The sequence below is a fragment of the Pomacea canaliculata genome, linkage group LG2 (genome assembly GCF_003073045.1).
Source record: "Pomacea canaliculata isolate SZHN2017 linkage group LG2, ASM307304v1, whole genome shotgun sequence".
NCBI classification, from domain to species: Eukaryota; Metazoa; Mollusca; class Gastropoda; order Architaenioglossa; family Ampullariidae; genus Pomacea; species Pomacea canaliculata.
In genome coordinates this window covers 8,468,931-8,492,171 of record NC_037591.1, presented here as the reverse complement: position 1 = coordinate 8,492,171, position 23,241 = coordinate 8,468,931, and the positions used below count along the sequence as shown (strand labels likewise).

Sequence of the window (23,241 nt, the reverse complement as noted above, 5' to 3'; positions counted from 1 at the left end):
AAGGTGCAGACCATGATATGCAGTAAGTGATGATGCATAAATATTTGTAATTATTATTATAAAGTTACAGATAGAGGATTTGTTTTATATACATATTTTGAACCAAAAAGGAGAGGTGCTGATAGAAGTGCTTTTTTTTGTATAATATAAATTGACATTTTTCATCACTAGCTCCACAGTGTGGTGTGGGACTTCTTTTAGTCTGTTTTTAATCTGTAAACCTATTAACCTTCTTTAATTTACAAATCCCAATTCTCCCATTTTTATTATCTTCAGAAGCAGTACAGAAGAACAGTGGGTGCATGGAGGCTTCAGATAATATCATCGAAGAAAGCAGCAGCAGAAAGAGTCGGGGTAGAAAGCAGAGGAGAGAACGAAACTAAATGCTAGCATATTTCAAGGAAGTGACAACTGTGTTTCTGTGCCCTATGAATTTACTGGAATGTTATGGCAGAATTATGTAGCTACGTTTCCTCGTTGGGATTTGGCAAAAAGAGACTTCCAAGAAATTGAAAGTAAAAACTGTGACATCGTTATTATCCTCATCTTCAATTAAGGCCAGGCACCTGAGTTAAAAACTTTTTAAGTTATTTAAATATGGCAGATAGGCATCAAAATTAACTCTTTGATTATTTATTACTAGAATAGTAATACATGTATCTCAGAAAATAGAGAAGACCGAAGATTCATAAATAATACCTCTTTCCGACCGTACATAAGAAAACCTAACGCATTGATGACGATCACTTATAGGTCCTTACAAATGCATGAAAGGTCCTTACCTGGCACCATCCCTGATTCCTGGGAACCCTGGAGAAGTGCAGCACCAACACGATATCCCTATTCTTAGTTATCATAGGATAAACAGATCATGTTCTAAATAAATTTCTTAAAGCCTCTTTACAAGAAGTACTTGAACCTTGTTCAGCTTTGCTTTACAGAGTTTTGTAACACTAAAAAGCCTGGTTAATTGGAATATGTCTATTGTATAAGGATAGAGATTTGAATGTTGTTATCTACAGAGGGATAATAACCATATTTTGTGTATTTTGTGCATCATTCAAATGTACATTTGCATTTAACTCTTTTTTATAGTAAATCTAAAGTTCTATTTAATTTTAGTTTAATTATTCCTTGCGACTCCCAATGGAGCACGGGCCCCAACACCTCTCCTTTAATCATTTGAAATTGAAATATTTAAAAGTCTGTTCATTTAAGAAAATTCCTTTGCTTTCATTTATCACTGTTTAATTAATTCCTATACTTTTTTCTCTTTTTTTTTTTTTTTGAGTATCATTGATTCATTGTTATCACAAATGGTCCCATTTGTTGTACAAGTAAGATAAATTGTTATTGTATGATGTAAATGTTTCCTGGGTTTATACTCAATGACATTAAATATGTTTTCATGAAAAGGAAATGAAATCTGTGTATGTCATTCTTACCAGGTTTGAAGTGGAACTTCAGAGAGTATGTGTGGTTTAAAATTAAACGTTTTTAAAACCTAACTTTAATGGGCATATTAAACGTTTAAAATAACATTTTCTGCAAACATTATTGAAACATTTTGCTTAAAACATTTGTAAAACATTTTTCAAAAATACGTTTATAAAACTTTTAAAACTCGTTTCCAGAAGCTCTTAATTAAACGTTTTTAAAACGTAATTTTAATGGGCATAATTTACGTTTTATGAACATTTTGTGCAAACATTATTAAAACATAATGCGTAAACTTTTTATAAACATTTATAAAATGTTTCAATGCTATCTGGGGAGTGCGAACGCCGTTCACTGTCAGCAGGGAGTTTGCCCCCCCAACGCCGATTCTATATCACTGATTCACTGATTCTATATCTTATCGATGTATGGTCTAATGCAGCGGTATGACGTACGTTTTATATCTGATAGAAGTCCAGAGAAGTCCAGTTCTTCATCATTTTCAGGAAAGTCGTGGACCCTTAGTGGGGAAGTGAGTGAGTGTTTTTTTTTTATGTAATGTGCGAGTGCGAACGCCGTTCATTGTCAGCAGCAGGGAGTTTGCCCCCCCCCCCCCCCAACGCCGAACATCTTCCTACGCCACTGATTCTATATCTTATCGATGTATGGTCTAATGCAGCGGTATGACGTACGTTTTATATCTGATAGATAAATGCCTCACCTTCACCTGGATCGAGCTGCAAGAGCAGGTGTGAGGTAAAGAAATTCTGCAGGTCAAAGACATTCTAGAAATATACCTAAAATAATGGGCGATTGACTATCAAATAAAGATTAGCGTCGTTAGCAACATGTGATAATTTGCACCTTAATATTTATTTACATAGTTATGCAAAGCAGGGTTTGAATGATAGATGACGAAAAGCGATATTCTTATACTAATAAGGTCTGTATGCAATAAGGATAGTAATGATTTATTTAGTTTCTATTGCTGATATACATGTAAGTCTGCAGACGTCACTGGTTCAGTGAGCGTAATATAGCGGGCGTTAGCCAGCGAATAATAAATTATTTCAAGCATGCAGATCTCGAAGCAAGAAACATTGCGACGGGAGACAACTCCTTTTCGGGCAGACTACTCCAGTTAACCAAAATGTAAACAAGACTGGCGAAGCGGCGCAAAAGTGCAAGCGCTCTGACAAAAATTACTGTTGCTAGAAAGAAGTATAGTGTTTCACTTATACATTATTTATATAGAGGTTATAACCTCGTAATTATGGAAGGGGGGGGGGAGTCAGGATAACGTGACTTAAATCGTGTCACGAAGTGGGTCGAGTTTGGGTCACGCGCCTTATCTTAATGAGGTCGGCGATGTTTACAAAAATTCATGTTTGAAAACCTAATAGATCGTGCAGAATATGCGGTAATATTTTCTAATTTAGAACCCATTTTCAAAGCTTTAATTTGTATTTTTAAAGGATGTTCAGTTGAAACTGTGCAAGAATAATTATATGAAGGGGTATGGTTATTTAATTCAGTAAAATTGTATTGTCTACTTTAGTAATAAATAGAAATAGAACTCTTGACTTTACAGAGAGCTCCATACATGGTTAAAGTATAAAACTGGTAATAATAGCAACAAAACTTAATCAACCCTTAGCAGGAGGTAGTTATCCCTGCTTTTGCTTTTCTATATCAGTTGCAAATGGCATACATGGTCAAAGAAATCTTGCAAATATTTTCCTTTGTTTTTAAATTTTCTTTCAGTCTGGTTGTAAAACAATTACATTTATCTATCTGGGCAATTGTTGCCTTGTCTTGTTGATCATCATATGCAACTTGCTTAACACATTTATATTAAAGCTAAAGCATAATTTATTAGCTTTCTTTTGTTACTATTTCTGTTCAGATCAGAAATGACCATCAGGATAATGCATAGTCCATCTCTTTTACTGCTGATTATAATGCATATCATTTCTGGAGCTGTGACAAGTGCATCATTAAGACCTCACATTATCCTCATTGTTGCTGATGATCTGGTGAGTGAGTGCCAGCTGATGGTATTTTATTACATTTATGGTATTAAAAGCTTTTGTAACATTCTGCAGTACTTTAATTTTTTTGAAAAATTTTGCATGTTATACAATATCACCACATTTCACACTTTTGTTGTTGTTTTTCTGTTTAAAGTATCTCATTTGCCTCTCCATGTAAATTGAAGTAATTATGGAAATTCCTGTCAATCTTTGGAGTATATTATTTTCTCAGGATGTTTTAAATAAGCATGTTGCTGTTTTAATATTCACAAACAGACTGCATGAATTCATGTAAGCACATACATATATGAACAAACACACACCAATAGAATATTTACACAAATATACATGTCTGAGCACACATTCACAAAAAAAGCAAAATACAGTTGTATGCATGTGTATTTATTTGCTTGAGTTTAGACTAAAGGTGAGACAGGAAGTTGGGTGTATATTCTCAGTATGATAAAGCAGTGATTAGAGTACTTTGATCTCTTGTATCTTATAGTGCATTGCTATATTTGCAGTTTTTAAGATCTTATTTAATAATAATAATCATAACAGGGCTACAATGATGTCAGCTTCCATGGCTCAGATCAGATCCCTACACCAAATATTGACAGACTAGCATACACGGGTGTTCTGCTAAATAACTACTATGTATCCCCCATCTGCACTCCAACTCGCAGCGCCCTCATGACTGGCCGACACCCTATTCATACAGGTGAGTGACTGCATGGCTGTTTTTTCATCAAAATTATCATTTGGCCTGTCTTGTGACATGAAAGTGTTCATTTACATTATATAATCCCATGTTTTCTTGTTCTGTTGGTTGGTATTTTTTTTATTATTTAAAAAATACTAATGGTTGTTTAAAATGCATAAAGAACTCAAAGCATTTGAGTGCTGCAAAGAAACTGGCTAGATTTTTAAAATAAATACTGAGTACTACATAATTCTAAAAAGTTTGATGATATACCTTATCCTCAAACAGATTATTTTCATTAATAAAACTCAAGAGTTATACCAGTGAGTTACTGCTACATTTTTGTAAAAAAGTCAGATCTGAATGCAGCAAAATATAATACAGCATGTGCTTGATTACACTGAACTCTTATGTGTTTGATCAGGCATGCAAACAGGTGTGATATTTGGAGACCAGCCATATGGTCTGCCCCTCACAGAGAAGTTGATGCCACAGTTCTTAAACCAACTGGGCTACAGTTCACACATTGTAGGCAAGGTGAAACATCACACAAAAATATGTTTTTTAAAGAGTTAAAGATTCAGGTTTGTAGCATGATTTTGTGGAGACCAGCCCTATGGGCTTCCTTTTAGGAGAATTTCATTCAGTATTTAGCACCACTGGGTTACTATTGAGAGTGATGTCCCCTGGCCAACTGGCTGGAAGGGGAAGAGCTCTGTCGTCTTTTTTTTGTTTTATCTAACATCCTCCTGGTGTTGGACTTGTGCTTATGTATAATTTTTGATGGGCCTGCCATCGTGTGTGTAGAGTGTAGTGCCTCTTTGCTTTGATGACTGCAATTCGTCGTAATTCTTTGTCCACTTCAGCCTTGGCGATCGGCGGCGCGGTTCAGTGAGCTTCATGTCCGTTGGATCGGTGAACTTTTTGTGTGTGCTGGGTCATTCATCGTTCAATAGGACTGATGTCGTCTGTTGGATGTTTCTGTGCAGCTATGTTTGCTATAGAATGCATTCCAGCTTATATGACATGTTTGATTTTGGCCTGCGGACTGTGCTTGTATTGCATGTAGACGCTGACCTTTGCTGGAGGACCGTCATTTAGTTCTGACGTCACTTTATTTTACGTCATTTTGTCATGTGTCATTTTTTCTCTCCTTTATGAGAGTGTCCGGGGGTGTCTATGTAGAGGAAGCACCTTTGACTTTCCGGCAGCAGTGTCCCTTGGGACAGACGGGAGCACTGGTCCTCACATGGCAATCAACTCTCACAGCTGGCTCCAGGTCCTTAACCTGGCTACACCCCGGTAACCGCTTCTGCTGGCGGCCAAACGCTGTGAGGGGCTGACGTGTTATTATGCACGTCAATAAAATACTTGGAGAGGAGATGGGCGCCACCAAGTTCGCCAAAGCCCACTGAAAGGACTTATGTAGCAAACAGAATAGAAGCAACATGCCGGATCGGTCGAGGCCCGGATCACCAACGACCGCGCACCCTCTGGTGGTCTCCAGGGAGGGGCGACAAGTGTGATACTGGAACCAGTCTACACCCAAGTCTACAATTAAGCTGCCTACACAAGGGACACTAACTATCGGAACATGGAATGTTCGCACACTCTTTCAATGCGGCAAAGTGAAGAACTCACACACGAGTTACAGCGTTACCGCTGGACATAGTGGGACTTGCAGAAGTCCGATGGACTGGTTCGGGGAGTCAACTACAGATGAAGGCCACAAGCTCTGGTTCAGCGGAGACGAAATCAAGCATGAACGTGGTGTCGCTTTCATGTCAGGAAGGAGGTGGCTGGAACTGTCATCAGCTGCACTCCAGTCTCTAGCAGAACTTATCTCCATCCGAATCTCTGCTCGACCGCACAACATCACCATTATACAAGTGTACGCCCCAACATCAGAAACGAAGATGAAGAGGTTGAGGAATTCTACGAGGAGCTGGACAACATCATCAAGAAAACTCCGAGAAAGACATCTTGCTTGTCCTTGGCGACTGGAATGCTACGATCGGCCCTGACGCTTACCAACAATGGGCAGGAACAGTCGGCAAGTTTGGCCTAGGCAACACCAACGCAGAGGCCTACGGCTACTAGAATTCGCTCAGAGTCACCGTCTCACCATTGCCAATACCTCCACCCGCACAAGAAGTCAAGAACTGTAACGTGGCATTCGCCGGAGGTCTGGTCCATAACCAGATTGACTTCATCTTGCTGCCTCAGCGTTCAATCAAGCATCAACAAAGCACAAACGAGGTCCTTTCCTGGCGCTGACATAGGCAGCGACCACAACCTCGTCCTCACTAGCCTCAAGTTGAAACTGAAGTGAGACGTAGACAACAATAAGAGCCCTCGCATCCGATTCAACCTTGAGAAGCCTCAAAGATCCGGACACAGAAGAGGATCTTCCAGGCCCAGGTGGGGGGCAAATTGCAGCCCTGGCTACTATAGACTGCGACATAGACGCCCTTGCTGGAAGTATCAAAGAGGTGCTACTCTCTACTGCAGACGAAGTGCTGGGGAAGCAGAGGAAGCGCAACAACCCTGGGTGACAGACGACATCCTTGATCTTTGCGACGAAAGGAGAGCCTTGAAGAGAGGGAGAGGTCGAGACCCGACGTCAGCAGACAAGTACAGACTTGTCAACCAGCAGATCAGAACAAGGATGAAGGAGGCAAAAGAAGATTGGATCGAAGACCAGTGTTGCAGCGTGGAAATAGGCATGGCAAGCGGAGACAGCAAGAAGGCATATGAAACACTGAAGGCCCTCACCAAGACTCAGCAGCGACCAGCCACAGTCATCGAAGACAGCGCCGGACAGCTCCTTACGGAAAACGCTGCTGTACTAAGTCGTTGGACTGAATATTGCCAAGACTTGTACAACTACAAGATCGAGCCAGACACCAGCATTCTCCAGCATCACCAGACTGGACAAGAGAGGCTGAAGACCTGCCAGTCCTCACTGATGAGGTGAGAGAAGCTATGCACAGTCTGAAGGGAGGAAAGTCACCTGGTGTGGACAACGTACCTGCTGAGCTGCTGAAGCATGGAGGAGACGCAACAACCAAGGCCTTCACCACACTGTGTCAAAAGATATGGGAAGAAAAGAAATGGCCAAAAGAATGGGCTCAGTCTATCATCATCCCACTCCCTAAGAAAGGGAACCTGAGGCAGTGCCAGAACTACAGAACCATCAGTCTGATAAGTCACCCAAGCAAAGTAATGCTCAGAATCATCCTCCACCGCTTAAAACCTATTGCAGAGGAACTGCTGACAGAAGAACAGGCTGGCTTCAGGGCTGGAAGAAGCACGGTAGAACAGATCTTTAACTGCCGTGTTATGATAGAAAAACACCTGGAGCATCAACGTCAACTATACCATAACTTCATCGATTTCAAAAAAGCTTTTGATCGTGTCTGGCACGATGGACTCTGGCAGGTCATGAGATCATTCAACATAGAGGAGGGACTGATCCAGATGGTAGCAGCACTCTACCAAGAACGCCTCCAGCGCGGTGCTACTCAACAACCAACTAGGCGAGTTCTTCGCCGATGACGATCGGGGTCCGTCAAGGGTGCCTACTCTCTCCCATCCTTTTTAACATCTTCCTTGAAAAATCATGCAAGACACCCTCCACAACCACCTTACCTCAATCTCCATTGGTGGCAGACCCCTGTGCAACCTCCGCTTTGCAGATGACATTGACCTCATGGCAGGCAGTAACAACGAACTTCAGGATTTGACGGACAGACTCTCCAGGCGAGCGGGGGCCTATGGCATGGAAATAAGCTCAGAAAAAAGCAAAGTAATGATTATTTCCACCACCGACAGCAGCAGCAACATCGTCATGAACGGCCAGAAACTGGAGGAGGTCAACAGCTTCAAGTATTTGGGTGCCACCCTGACTAGAGATGGTTGCTGTACAGCAGAGATCCGTATCAGGATTGGTATGGCAACATCCGCAATGTCCAGGCTGGATAGGATCTGGCGAAGCAACTCAATCAGCTTCAGTACCAAGCACAGGCTGTACAAGTCCCTCGTAGTGTCAATCCTACTCTACGGCTGCGAGACTTGGACGCTGCTTGCCGCAACGGAAAAGAAGCTCCAGGCCTTTGAGAACAAGTGCTTGAGAAAGCTGCTCCGCATCTCGTACCGCGAACACAAGACCAACGCATACGTACGGAGCACCGTAACCTCCCTCGTGGGCCCACATGAGCCCCTTCTGACAACAGTGAAGCGGCGCAAGCTCGCCTGGTTCGGTCACGTCACCCGCCACAACACCCTGTCCAAGACGATCCTACAAGGAACCCTCGAAGGGAGCCGTCGTCGTGGTCGTCCGAGGAAAAGCTGGGTCACCAACATTAAAGAATGGACCGAACGCGAGATGCCAGACCTGCTCTCATCTGCTCAAGACAGGACCGGGTGGAAAATTCTGTCTGTTGCTGCTGCCGGACGGTCCCCCCTACGCCCGGACCGGGCATGGGACTGACCTGACCTGACCTGACCTGGGTTACTGCTTGCATATTGGTAACAAGCTGAGATTTCACTTTTATGTTGTATATTTTTACATGGATCTTTCAGAAAAAATGGTAGTCATTGTGATTGGATAATATTATTCTTAAAGTGCAGCTTCATTTGAATTTTGTTTCAGTGGCACCTGGGTATGTTTGCAAAGGAGTACACTCCACTTTACAGAGGGTTTGCGTCTCACTTTGGTTACTACCAAGGCAGAGAAGATTATTATGATCACACATATGAAGCTAATCTGGTGAGAAGATAAAAACACATTTTATTAGCAATTAGCACAAAGTTGTTTATCATTCTTCTCTTTAACACACATAAGGATCAGAGGCATACGAAGAGTTTGGAACAATAATCATCACTTTCAATCCAAGCTGATGTTTTACTGTTTGTCAGATAATAATTATCAGTTACTCTTGCAATAACATGATCTTACTCAGCAAGGAAGAAAAAGCCATTTTATAAACTTATGATGGTTTAGAGAAATGTAAGGTACTCTGTAATTAGATTTTGTGGTGGTGCAGGATCAGTGGGGCCTAGACTTCCGTCGCGACATGCAAGTTCTGTATAACTACACAGGCCTATACTCAACAGATCTTTTCACACAGGAGGCAGTCAGCATCATCAACAGACACAATAAATCTGAGGTGATTCTGAGAGTATGTGTGCATGTGTAGGTTTGGTATTTCTGTCCATCATTTCCAGCAGCTTATTTTTCTGTTACATATACAAGCTGTTTATCAGGGTAATATCTTTGTGCATTGTCGCTTTTTTTTTTCAGGATTTTAAACATTGATTTGTGCTTTATCAGTATCTTTTAATATGAATACAAAATCTTTCTTGATTTCATGAATACAAGAATCTTTTCTGACTTTGTTGCAGCCCCTTTTCTTATATCTGCCTTACCAATCAGTTCACAGTGGAAATGCTGACAGCCCTAATCCTCTGCAGGCACCACAAGCGTATATCAATCGCTTTCCATATATTGAAAACATGCAGCGCAGAATTTATGCAGGTAGCTATGTCAAAAATATCCTGCAAAGGCAGCTGAATGTGTAAGATTGTACATGTTTGTGAATGTATGCTTGCAAGTGTGTGGGTATCAGTCTATCAGAGATACTCTTAGCCTATACAGTACATACTTTTTTAGGCAATTTTCTTTTTCTTGTGGAACACGCATCTGTGTACAACATATATATTTATCCACACACATTCAGTCCTTTTATAAAGTATCTGTCATCAGAATTTTTACCCATTTACTCTTGAAATCTCTTAGCCATGGTGTCAGCACTTGATGACGCAGTCGGAGAAGTGTATAACACTTTGGAGGCCAACAATATGCTGAATAACTCGATCATTATCTTCACTACTGACAATGGGGGACCTGCTAATGGCTTTGACAACAATGCTGCCAACAACTTTCCCCTCAGGTGTGAAATTTGATTTTTCTGCAGTAAAATTGAAGATTGTTTCCCCATTAAATGTTAATGCTGAGTAGAAGCTGCTATAGCGAAAAATTCAAAGAATCAAAGAAAATTCTGTTTTTTAAACTTACATTTGATGTGTATTTCAGCTAAAAAGTTGTGAGTTATGATTCATTTTTTCAGGGGTGTGAAGACTACCTTGTGGGAAGGCGGTGTTCGGGGTGTGGGATTAATTCACAGCCCCCTTTTGCAAACATCAGGGTATGTTGCTCAGCAGTTGCTGCATGTGTGTGACTGGTTGCCTACATTGTATGAGGCTGCTGGAGGAAATGTCTCCCATATGGCAAATTTGGATGGAATCAGCGCATGGAAGATGTTAAATACAAATGGAGCTGCTGTGCGGTCAGAAATCCTTCACAACATTGATCCAGTAGGAAAATTTGCAGGCATTAGAGTAGGAGATTACAAGCTGGTAACCGGTGACATTGGACATGGTTATAATGACTGGTATCCACCATGGCAAGTAAAAGGTGATGAACATGACCTTCATGTCAAGATATTCCAATCTGATATGCATGCAGGTTCTATAGCTCCAACTGAAAGATCTCTGAAGAGTCTCTCGTACAGTAACCTTGAAGCCATGAATACGATGTCTGTAGTCAGAATGCAGCAGAAACCAGATGAACAGCAGCGAGTCATGGGGTATAATCCTGTGCAAGTGGAATGTGGGCCCAGACCAGTTAACACCAGTTCCAACTGTCAGCCTTCTGTCTCACCTTGTTTGTTTCACATTCCATCTGACCCATGTGAATACAACAACCTTGCCAGCACAGAACCATCTATTGTGGCTCAGCTTTATCAGCGTTTGTTGGAATATTCTTATGGCATGGTGCCCCCAGCTAACCAGCCTGCTGACCCCCAGGGCAATCCCCGGCTCCACAATGGTACCTGGGTTCCCTGGGTCATAATTTGAATTGTGCTTTATTTAATTTGGCACTGACATCAGCATTAGTGGAATGTTACAGGAGTTTTTACACTTGAGAGCAATTTTTTGAGGAAAATCATGACGTTACATGAAAAATTGTTTTACTAAATTATTTTTATGTACTGCAACTGCCCATCTTATTCAGATTACCAGGATTGTAGGGATTTGTTTTTGTTTTTTGTTATTTTACATTTGTGATATTTTCTATTGTGTACATTTGTTAACTATTTGCTGTAGACTTAAGTTAATAACTTTTAAAATCAAGCAATATATATGTTGCTAAAAGTCACAATATGAAGCTTTTTTGATGACTGGACCTTAGAAAATCACATTTTACATGTCTTTGGAGAAATACAGCAACTCATGACATCTTTAGCTTGTCCTGATCATTTGATTGTATTTATGGAGGAGTTCTTGTGGAAGAGGTTTATAGAACTTGTAAGCAAGTTTTTGGAAAAAAATAAACAAGTGAATATTTAAACAGTTTACAATGTATACTTGATTTATTGCATATGATACGGTGCAATGTATGAATGCAAGGTTGCACTTGTGCACATCCAGAAAAATACAGCACATTCTAAAATGTGGAAGTTGAGTAGAAGAAAAAATAAAACTCTAGCAATGAAAGTTATTTTGTTTGTTGTTGGGTTTTTTTGGTTATTGAAGTGACATTTTATCCGTGGGCAAATCTTTCATCATTACATAATGAGCGATATAACATGCTCTAGGTATGTTAGCTTTCATGTGTTTGGTATTCTTCACACTTTTAGCCTCCATTTTAAAGTGCACATTTAGTTAACCCTCCCCCTCAAAAAAAAAAAAAAATCAATTTCTATACCTTTGCAAGACGGGAAAAAAATTGGTGAACCATGAAATATATTGTTGTATAGATGTTATTAACACCTGAGAAGATATATAACATCTTTGTTTACACTGAGGACAAAACGTTGTGGATGCTCAAATTAAAGAAAGAAGAAACTGAAACCAATAAAAGATAAAAGTAAACTGATAACAGAAATTTCTCATCTATTCTGTATATAAGTTTATCCTCGATCTGATTTTCTTGTAACAAGAAATGTACACTCGATACGCAGAATAATTCCAAACAAGCACATCTTCAACAGAGTTATACAGAGACAGGCAGGCGAGGGGGTGATTGGTATTTTACGCAGAGCCAGCAACCAAGGCTATGTCACGGGAAGTATGAAGCGCTATAAACAGATGCCACCTGCGGAGAAAGAACAGCGAGCCCGAGAACACAGGACAGCCATCATTCACTGTATCAAAGACAGGCAGAAGGCAAAAACAAAGACCGACGATATGGTCCTGGGTCACGACAAAAAGGGCAATCGGCAACAACAAACAGCGATTGGTCAACATTGTAAGGGCGGCTACTCCAACAGCTCCAAATGTAAACAACTCTCTTGAAAATATACAAGAGCTTTTACAAAATGTTTGTAGCGAGAATGACCAAAGTGTGTGTCAGTTTTTATCTTATTTAGATATCTGTATTTGATGGTTCACAGTTTTACAGTGATGTGGGGAAGTTGGTAAAAGGCATTACAAACTAAACTTTGGACATAAACTTTAGGTCAAACCACGGACGTATATAGGATATTAGTTCTTTGTCAAAGTGGATCAATGTGCATGTGACTTGAGTGGTATGCCCTCATACATTGCACAGGACGAAAGGTAATATTTTATACTTTGTTACGATTAGTACAATATATGTATCACATACACTTTTCAAACTGTTAAAATGGAAACGTTCAACTAGTTTAATTTTGCCTTATAGGCAACCGAAACACTTTATTATCGTTATGACTTTAACAATCCTCGTTTTCTTTGCTGTAGCAAACGCTAATGGCGCAGAGAAAATCACACACATCTTGCAAAAACTTCGTATTAATGCACTAATTCCCCGGAGTTTAGACGCAATTAAGTCTTATAAAAGAAACACGTACGTCCTTATAGGTATCAATTATCGACAAAAGAAAATCGATATTGATTTTTTGAATGCAGAGTTTCGTTTAAATTCAGTGTAAATCCTGATCAAAATAGCCTGACCATTCTTATCATTATTTTAAAATAGAGCATAATGTATGAGTGTTATTGTATCTCTTTTACTTTTTGTCATTCTGTCAGAAATGAGTCATCAGGGTAGTGCCATGAATAGCCCAAGCCTTTTGCTATTGATTATTGCACATCTGATTATTGGAGTTGTGATAAGTGCATCACCACGACCCCATATTATCCTCATTGTTGCTGATGATCTGGTGAGTACTTGCTTATTGGTGTGTGGGTTTTTCATTCTTTTTTCTGTTGTTAGTTGTTTGTGATTATTATTTGTATATATATATCAATACAAAAATGTTGAGATGAGATATATCTGGCAATCTGCAAAAACTTTATAATGTATTACTCTGCAGAATATTTTAAGTAGTTTGCTGTTTAAATATTTCTAACATTTTAGACATAAATGCTTCACAAACACTCTCTAAAACACATGCACACACAAAACAAACTGTACATTTACGTATTAAAGCACGAAATACATCTTTGCATTGTGCAGTTATATGGATGCATTTGATTTTTAGTGTTGAGGCAGAAGTTGGATTAATTCTTCTGGTGCCATCGAGAATATACATTTAATTTCTTGCATAGTAAAATTCTTCTTTCATTCACTTCCATATTGCTTTTTAAAATCATATTTAATGGGATTAATAACAGGGCTACAATGATGTCAGCTTCCATGGCTCAGATCAGATCCCAACACCAAATATTGACAGACTAGCATACACAGGTGTTCTGCTAAATAACTACTATGTATCTCCATCTGCACTCCAACTCGCAGCGCCCTCATGACTGGCCGACACCCCATACATACAGGTTAGTGGCCAGGTGTTTTATCAAATTAGTGTTTGGTCTACACTCAGCCACAAACAAAGCTTTCTTTATTATAGGAATTATGATTACAGCTCTCTAGTTTTCTGTTTATGATTCAATTTTTTTTGTGGAAAAAGAGAATAGTCCATTTGGTAACTTTGAAATAACACAAGAGCATTCGGCTTTAAATGCTGCCAAAAAAATAAATAAATATAAGCCAAGCATTTCTTTCTAGTTGGGTTTTGTCTCTGTGTATGGATATGTGTTTTCTTATTTTAATAGAACACCAAGAATTCTTTAAGGTTTGCCGCAAGCTCTAGTGTGTTAATTTTTCTAAAGCAGGTTCTGGAATGTTTATCTCATGCCAGTGTTTACTAGTGAGTTTATGCTTCCACACTATCAAACTACTCAGTCTAGGGAAATGTGCATTTTCTGTTTAACACATGCTTTTAGGTTTATGATCAGGCATGCAAACTGGTGTGATAGTTGGAGACCAACCTTATGGTTTGCCCCTCACAGAGAAGTTGATGCCACAACACCTAAATCCCCTGGGCTACCGTTCACACATTGTAGGCAAGGTGAGAAAAAGCAAAAAGAATGACACATCTTTTAGCATTTTGTATAGCACCTTTCTGTGTTTGCAATCCAGGCTTACAGCATGATGTTATTTGTGGAGATCAGCCTTATGGGCTTCCTCTTCAGGAGATGTTGATGCCACAGTATTTAGCACCACTGGGTTACCATTCACATATTGTGGGGAAGGTGAGATTTCATTTAAATATTATATTTTTCTGCAAGGTGGTGTTGTGGCCTGTTTATTCAGTTCAGTTTGATCTTACTCAGAACCTAGCCTACTATTCCTTCATGTGTTTTTGCAAGGTGAGTAAGGAAAAGTAGAAAGAAATAGTTATATTATTCATGGTCTTCAAAGCACTTTTTTGTTAGGCGCCTAAGATTACTGGCAAAGACAAAGTTATTTCTTTTCCTGCAAACATTGGTAATATAAGATGTAATAATGACTATCACTTAGAGCTGTATTTTGACAGCATATATTTACTCGAGCCCTCCAGAAAATGTGGCATCTGTGTGCAAAACAAAGTGAAGTTGCTGTTGGTGTTTGTTATTCTTATACTGTTATACTGCAGCTTTATTTGTATTTGTTTCAGTGGCATCTAGGCATGTTTGCCAAAGAGTACACTCCACTTTACAGAGGGTTTGAGTCCCACTTTGGTTACTACCAAGGCTGTGAAGATTATTATGACCACACTTATGAGGCTAACCCAGTAAGAAATTATTTCCTTCTTGTCTGTCAGTGTACATGTTGTTTATCAGTCTTAACAACATATTTAAGAGGGATTAGTTAAAGGTTTAAGACATGAAGAGCATTCAATACATTAACTCTCATTTTCTGTTTGCCATGACTGTACTATTCATAAGAACTTAATAACCAGTAAATTATGAAATAATATGTAGAGAAAAAGATCATTTTAAAAGTTTGACTGTGTAGAGAAAAGTAGGGTAACTTGTAATGAAGTTTTCGTGATGTGCAGGATCAGTGGGGCTTAGACTTCCGACGTGACATGCAAGTTCTGTATAACTACACAGGCCTATACTCAACAGATCTTTTCACACAGGAGGCAGTCAGCATCATCAACAGACACAATAAATCTGAGGTAAGTGTGTAACTGCGTGAGGGCTTGTGCATGCTTGTATATGTGTAGGTGGGTTGGTAATGGTGTGTGTGCGTGTGCATGCATGCATGCACACTTTGTTTTTCAGCAGCTTGTATATCTTTTACATATCCCCATCTGTTAGTCAGGTAGTATCCTTGTGCACTGTCTGCTGTACTGGATGTCTTTTGTCCCAAGGCTATGTACCTGACAGGAAACAGTACTACAGCATGCCCCTCAAAAACTGCATAATTAAATCTGAATTCTGAGCTTAAACATTAAATTATTAGCTGCCTTGTTTTTGACTTTGTTGCAGCCCCTTTTCTTATACCTGCCTTACAATCAGTTCACAGTGGAAATTCTGACAGCCCAAACCCTTTGCAAGCACCACAAAATATATTGATCGCTTTCCTAACATAGAGAACATACAACGAAGAACATATGCAGGTAAGTATTTAGAAAATTTTCTGCGTAGAATATAGACAATGGGTTGGGCTATGCATGACTCTGTGTGTGTGTGTGTGTGATGTGTATGAAGTGTGGCGACATGTTTGTGAATGTGAGTGCGAGATTGCATGCTTTCATTAATAATGTAGGGGGTTGTTTCCTCCTTTTTCTTCATGTAGGTGTTATCAGAGTCATATTATCCAGCCACAACTCATGTGCATCATTCAAGCAAACATTCATAGATGATAGCATGCCACACAGTAGATTCTTCTGGAATATTTGTCATCAGAGATTCCACAGACTTTACCAGTGTCTTGAAAATCCTTTTATAGCCATGGTATCAGCGCTTGATGATGAATATCCAGTTGGAGAAGTGTATAACACGTTGGAGGCCAACAGTATGTTGAATAACTCGATCATTGTCTTCACTACTGACAATGGGGACCTGCTAATGGTTTTGACTACAATGCTGCCAACAACTTTCCCCTCAGTTTGGATTTCAATAATTTTTTGCTTCGAATTCGTAGACACTTTCCTTTTTAAAATATTGTAAATTCATTGTTAAGGTACATTTCCACAAAATGAGTGATCTGAAAGTTTTCATTTGCAACAGAAAAAAGCAAAACAAGTATCTATGAGTTCTATAATACTAGAAACTTGTCATAAATCATCATATTTAGAACAATCCACGAAAAGTGTTCCTTGTCTTCACTATTTTGCACAGAATAAACACATTTTGTTGATTTGTTTAATTACTGTTGAACTTATTTGCATTTAGATCATTTAAGCCCAACCATTACTTTATAATACATTTCAGAACTTTAAGTAATATTAACAAGTATTTTTCTGCCTGCAACTTAAGTGGTATTTGAGAAACAAATTGCTGCTATTCAGTTACTGTATAAGTCCTCTTTTAACAATCACCATTCTTTGAAGATTTCAAAAGACTTTCATTTCCCACCCTCCCTTTACCCAGATTTCAGAGAAGCTACTAAGATCACAACAGTTTTATGTGATATATGGTTATTTTTCAGAGGTCGTGAAGGCACCTTGTGGGAGGGTGGCGTGCGAGGGGTAGGATTAATTCACAGCCCCTTTTGCAAACATCAGGCTATGTTGCTCAGCAGTTGCTGCATGTGTGTGACTGGTTGCCTACTGTATGAGGCTGCTGGAAAATGTCTCCCATATGGCAAATTTGGATGGAACCAGCGCATGGAAGATGTTAAATACAAATGGAGCTGCTGTGCGTCAGAAATCCTTCACAACATTGATCCAGTGGGAAAATTTGCAGGCATTAGAGTAGGAGATTACAAGCTGGTAACTGGTGACATTGGAAATGGTTATAATGACTGGTATCCACCATGGCAAGTAAAAGGTGATGAACATGACCTGCATGTCAAGATATTCCAATCTGATATGCATTCAGGTTCCATAGCTCCAACTGAAAGATCTCTGAAGAGTCTCTCGTACAGTAACCTTGAAGCCATGAATATGATGTCTGTAGTCAGAATGCAGCAGAAACAAGATAAACAGCAGCGAGGCATGGGGTATAATCCTGTGCAAGTGGAATGTGGGCCCAGACCAGTTAACGCCAGTACCAACTGTCTGCCTGCTGTCTCACCTTGTTTGTTTCACATTCCATCTGACCCATGTGAATACAACAACCTTGCCAGCACAGAACCAGCCATCGTGGCTCAGCTTTATCAGCGGTTGTTGGAATATTCTTATGGCATGGTGCCCCCAGCTAACCAGCCCTTTGACCCTCGTGGCAACCCACAACTACATAATGGCACATGGGTGCCTTGGGTTGTTATTTGATTTCTGCCATATTCATTAATACCATAGTCAGCCAAATCTGTATGCTGTCTATTCTAGATGATCAGCTTAATTACTGCACTAACAGAAACTATTTGCTCAGGTCACCTTTTTTGATAAAAATGTAAAGTGTGTACTTTTTAAGTGATAAAGTCTTAAAAAAATTAAATTTTACATACATCAGATTAAGAAAAATGATATTTTTTGACATATCATTTAGCATGTATGGAAGAATTCTTGTTTCTTATTGACAAACATGGCTCATTCTCAGGGTGGCAAATGAATAAAATTGTAAATATTTTAGTACTATCAAGCCATGACATCATAAATAATACGTTGTTTTATCATGTCTTGTGAGTAATCTTAATATTTACAACTGTGCTGGTGAATGGGAAAATCCATCTATTTGATTTCAACACCATTTTGAGATGGACAATAGATGATACAACCAAAGAATGTTTTAAGATTGTTTGTAATTTGCTAATTATCATGCTAAAATCAGAAGGTGAACCTTTTGCTTGTGCTGAAAATTAAGCAGACAGGCCTTTCATTGTCAGCATAAAAGTGTATTCACAACTGACACATTTTTTTAATATTATGCAAAAGAGATTTTTTTGTTAGATGTTTCAATATCGCCTTTACTTTTCAGTGCAATATTATCTAGTAATGCTTGTGTTTACATTCCATTTAATTTGTTGAATATATATCCTTGAAATAAAAACTTATTTGAATGTTCATTGTTCTTTATTTCCTAAAATACAGGTATCGCCTCTGCAAAATAAATGTGATCTTTGTTAGTGATCTTCAAGTGACGTATATGGCACAATTTTATTCAAAGTTAAAACTTGAATGCATTCTTGATTTTTTTAAACATTTTACATGACAGCTAACCTTGAACAAAACCTATAGCTGAATCTGTATGTTAATCATACTTCAAAATTTATCAGAACAATTTTTCTTTATTTCTAAATTCTTGATTTGCTTTGATAAAAATCTCGCTTTTTCTTTTCTTTCTTACTTACGCCCTTTAGTGATTCGAGTATTGTACAATGCCGCAATTCACTATCTCGGCATTATTACAGCAGTTTGTGCGATTTTTTTTGATTTTTTTTATTTTGGTAAGGTGAAAGGCAAAAATCTCACATTTAACCCTCTGTTTCTGACATGCCCCGACCCTGAGCTGTTTTAGAACTGACTTGATTGCCATCGATATGATAAATCATCTTGGTGGTGTTTTTGTGAAGCTGGAAATTTATATTAAAGCACTTAAAAAAAAGACGTAAATCACTTTAGCCCGATTGATAATCGGCTTGTACAGGATGCGGCAGAGGGTCACTATGCCTGAAGACAAGATTTGCCAGACTAGACCATGCTGCAACACATCAGTTCCGGATGGCTACGTAGGGGTGGACTAGTCGTACAAGAACACAAGATGGAATTGCCGCATAACTAAAGATGAGGAACATTAACGAGATGTGTTTATGCATCTCAGTTGGTCTCATTTGTCGATAGGTAATCATGAAGTAAATTCCAGTCAGGATTTGCCTTTTGTTAATAGGAAGCACAGGCAATGGGCTGTTTCCCTTGGTCTTTGGAAAGGGAGAGAGATGGAGATGGAAACGGACACACAAAGAAACATGCTCTTACAGCCGCACGTACAGACACCCAACACACACACTTTCTAGATTGATTGATTAAATGCATTCCAGAATTTCAAACATTAACGCACCAAACAAGAAATGATAGATGGTGGTGCCATATAAAATTTATTCAAAAAATTAAACTCCATTCTTTCTGTTATTAGTAAAAATAAACATCAGCAAAGCAACATATTGACAAAGGAAAACCATGTTATAGGTACAAATAACGGAATTTTTTTTTCAGTCTCAAAACAGAAAAAAGGAAAAAAAATAGCCAAACATCCTTTTGCATAAACTTGTAAAGAGGTCTCATGTTGAGTATTGTTACTAACTACCAAGGAATTGCTATCGATAAAATTGATAAATCGGAATTTACATGCGATCTGCTGGTGATTCTAGTCGAATCTGGTGATTCTGATGTCAAACGACGATGAGACTAAAACTTGAAACCCAAACTTACTCCCACGTTAGGGGTAGGACCCCCTTGGCCCAGGTGACACCTCCATTAACACCAGCGGAAACCCGTCCGTTCGAGCTTGTCCAGCCGAGGTTGCCATTTACGCTTGCTGAACACCGCCTGGACCCCAAGCGACACCTCCACCAACGCCACCAGAAAACCCTCCGTTTGGATTTGACCAGCCCAGGTTGCCATTTACATTGCCCGATCCTGTGCCTCCCGATCCAGTGAGGCTGCCACTCCACTGAGGCGAGCGCCGCTGCACGTGACTCGGTCTATGCGAGGGGATTGGCGGCCTGAAGGGACCGACGTGAAACGTGTGCCAGCCAGTCGTATCCCGCCACCAGCCCACGTGATTGATGACGTCAAAACCGCGCGCCAATTGCCGGGCCACATCTCGTCTGCTCCTTTTTACATCTTTGACAAGAGTCAGCTTCTCTCGTATTGCTGCATCTGTCCAGAACAAACTTTCCAGTAACTGATTGGGGAAGAAGGTACATTATTTGAAATTTGTAAACAAGTAATTAGGCTTACGCACTCTTTGTTCGGAACAGCTATAAAAATATTTTGACACAAGAACTTCATAAGAACTCATCTTGACGATAGACCACAGGAAAGTGGGGATAGCTGGGGCACAACATTCTGTTCATTGTATTTTCTCTTTGATCTTTATTGTTCTTTACCTCAAATTAAAAAAAATATTGTAACGATCGAAGACTATTTCTGGTAGGAAATCATAAAATAATATTTAATCATGCTGTTTGGTAAAACTGCTAATAAAGTCGGAATGTCAACAAACTAAAGTGTAAAAAGTAAAGGTACAGCGTTTCCCAAAAGTTTCGGATGGTCGACAACTGATCTGCAGCCCAAGACCTACCGGCAGTTTTGATGATGTTGGCTGTGGTGTTGATACCGAAGATCATGGCGTACAGTTCTGGGCCCACGTCAGACGACCGCGACACCTTGTCTGGTGACACATCATAACCTTTCTCTTGTTTGATGTACACACGTCATCAAATATACATTTTTGACATTTTTTTTTCCAAGAAGAAATGAATGCAGCGAGAGTAAAGATAGAAAGAGTTTAGGAAAGTGCTAGTGAGAGAGAGAGAGTAAGTGTGGTGCTTATCCAAGTGAGAGTCTAAACTACGATCTGATTTATGGTATTTGTAAATTCTGTTGCTACCTGTGTATATATGTCCAACAATTAGTATTCTATTATTTCTCCAGATGATGCTGTTTTGCTTCCAATTCTGTTAATTTTTTGTATGTATTATGTCAAATCTCATGATTGTGATAATGATGTCGACGATGATGAAAATTATCGTATTTATAGTAGATTTTACTCACCTTCCAGTAACTGCGCCACTTGGTCATCAAAGGATAATGCCAACCCTATACGTCTGCTTAGTATTTCCATTTCACCTGTCAAGTAAAATATGCAGACTCTCAGCTTGAATAGAAACTGAACATTGACTCAGGCTATTTTAAATCTGATCACCATTGCCCCCACACTTTTATGTTTTAAGTTATATGTATTAAAGAAAATCCCGAGACCTCAAATTATTTTACCCTTTTTAGTGCACTTCAACGAAAAGTTTTTTATTTTTATTTTTTAAAGATTATTTTATTTTGTAACTGTCGGCATCTGAACAGAGCTTTTTCGTTTTGTTTTTTTTTCTCTAGAGTAATAAAGGTCAGGTTAGTTACCCTCAGCCAGCAAGGCACCCATCACCTCATGGATGCCGACTCCCGCCGCCGCCAACTTGATGACAGTCTGTGTCTCACACTCTGAAACTGTAACAGGTTGTGAACTTCAGTCATTTTGCGACTTCATCTTGTAATCTTTTCCCAGTTTTTAAAGTATTATTATGTATGTACCAATTTAACAATAAAGAAGTCGCATAAATTCTTAATTTTCTTATAGTTTTGTAATGATTTTATTATCTACGGATAGTACTCACTTTCACTGGTTGGCAGACGAGAAATAAGATTGAGAGTGACATTCTGCAAGTTATCCAGGTCCTGAAATATGGCTTCTAGAGAAGAACCTGATAAACATGAATAAATTTAATGTATTTACCGGAAAAATCTGAATATAATGTTAACAGGTATTTTACATGTTAGGAATCATGGCAAACATGTGATATATGTGTATAAATGAACATTGCAGATAATCATGGATATTCGTAACCGCTATCCTTTTGAAAACTAGAAGTGTATCTTAAATATTTAGAGACCAGCACCTGAGAAACGAGGTCAGACTGACCTTCTTTTGCGTTTGTGATGACTTCACGGACAGATTTCACGAGTGTCCTGACATCGCTCTTGATCGACTGAGTCTGAGAGAAAAAAGTATACAATATACACAACTAAGCACGCGCGCACACGCACACACGCAAACAAGCAAGCACGCTCAAATGAGATCGATCATAGCACATCCCTTGTACTGCTCCACCTTGCTGCAAGGTAATTTGAAGGGTGGTCGACGCCGGGGAGGCCGGAGGAAGAACTGGCCTACCTACATCAAAATCTAGACTGGTCGTCCTGTACAGGACCTGCTGACTATCGTCCAAAACAAATGAGGGTGGCTGGCCTTGTCAGCTACCGCCTGCTCCCTCCAACGACAGGTACTAGTCAAGGGACGAATGACTGAATGACTGAGTGACAGTCAATATGAATTACAGTTGCATGTTGATAATGATAGTTACATATTAGTAGATGAGAATTACCTACCTACCTGTAGCTAATGGTAACCTGTACTTACACCTGTTAAAAGACTGTTTAGCACGTACCTGTCCATGGAGCGGGGTGATGAAGAAGAGAAGTCCCGTAGCAACGGTCAAGACACCTGTTGCCATCGTTGTGACGTCAGTACCTCTTACTCTATGCAGAGCTCTCCTAGTCGAGCTTCAGCAGCAAACGACAGGTGTGTCTCCTTTGGCTGTCAAACAGGTCACTACAGTTGTAATGACCAGCAAGTGTTGTTCCCAGGTATATCGCCTGCCTGAGGTCTTATATACAACTCAATTTCCTGTTTGGAATGTTCTTGTGTGCATTTACATACTGTTTACGTTTTTAATAATTAGATATCCTTGGCCATACCAAAAACAAAGTTAAAAAATTCAGTGGGTGTTGCCGGGGTGATGTATTGTAGGTAAAAACCCACAAACAATTTTAGGTTCCGGCTTCCTCTTTAGGGCCAAAGCAGCTTTTTTCT

The 23,241-nt window shown here is 39.3% G+C and overlaps 2 protein-coding genes and 1 pseudogene across 7 annotated transcripts; 2 read left to right on the top strand and 1 right to left on the bottom strand.

Annotated features, from left to right (window-relative positions):
- Positions 1–2,166: 2,166 nt before the first annotated feature.
- Positions 2,167–11,591, top strand: LOC112557037 (arylsulfatase B-like). 6 transcript variants are annotated; one of them, XM_025226611.1, is made up of 10 exons: positions 2,621–2,658; positions 3,029–3,100; positions 3,344–3,473; positions 4,032–4,191; positions 4,598–4,710; positions 8,828–8,944; positions 9,222–9,344; positions 9,580–9,712; positions 9,974–10,127; positions 10,305–11,591. In XM_025226611.1, exons 3-10 carry the CDS (start codon positions 3,351–3,353, stop codon positions 11,092–11,094), a joined length of 1,713 nt encoding a protein of 570 aa, XP_025082396.1. In that variant the 5' UTR covers positions 2,621–2,658; positions 3,029–3,100; positions 3,344–3,350; the 3' UTR covers positions 11,095–11,591. The 6 variants fall into 6 exon arrangements, with proteins under 6 accessions (XP_025082397.1, XP_025082395.1, XP_025082396.1 ...); XM_025226612.1 differs by lacking the exons at positions 2,621–2,658; positions 3,029–3,100 and adding an exon at positions 2,167–2,193; XM_025226610.1 differs by lacking the exon at positions 3,029–3,100 and having other exon boundaries at positions 2,545–2,658.
- An 894-nt stretch (positions 11,592–12,485) lies between these two features.
- LOC112557820 lies at positions 12,486–18,844 on the top strand (annotated as a pseudogene).
- An 820-nt stretch (positions 18,845–19,664) lies between these two features.
- LOC112558084 lies at positions 19,665–23,018 on the bottom strand. Its single transcript, XM_025228278.1, has 7 exons — positions 22,817–23,018; positions 22,291–22,363; positions 21,986–22,072; positions 21,732–21,818; positions 21,372–21,446; positions 20,899–20,988; positions 19,665–20,474 (listed from the first exon to the last, which is right to left on the bottom strand). The coding sequence occupies exons 1-7, from the start codon at positions 22,880–22,882 to the stop codon at positions 20,122–20,124; spliced, it is 831 nt and encodes a 276-aa protein (XP_025084063.1). The 5' UTR covers positions 22,883–23,018; the 3' UTR covers positions 19,665–20,121.
- Positions 23,019–23,241: the final 223 nt, after the last annotated feature.

Excerpts from the sequence above, each read along its gene's own strand:
- LOC112557037 (XM_025226607.1), top strand. Across the intron at positions 4,192-4,597 it reads CCGACACCCTATTCATACAG|GCATGCAAACAGGTGTGATA; the intron begins GTGAGTGACTGC and ends GTGTTTGATCAG. Across the intron at positions 9,345-9,579 it reads ACAGACACAATAAATCTGAG|CCCCTTTTCTTATATCTGCC; the intron begins GTGATTCTGAGA and ends ACTTTGTTGCAG.
- LOC112558084 (XM_025228278.1), bottom strand. The coding sequence starts at position 22,882 with ATGGCAACAGGTGTCTTGACCGTTGCTACGGGACTTCTCTTCTTCATC. Across the intron at positions 22,073-22,290 it reads CATCACAAACGCAAAAGAAG|GTTCTTCTCTAGAAGCCATA; the intron begins GTCAGTCTGACC and ends CATGTTTATCAG. Across the intron at positions 21,447-21,731 it reads GGGTGCCTTGCTGGCTGAGG|GTGAAATGGAAATACTAAGC; the intron begins GTAACTAACCTG and ends TTTACTTGACAG.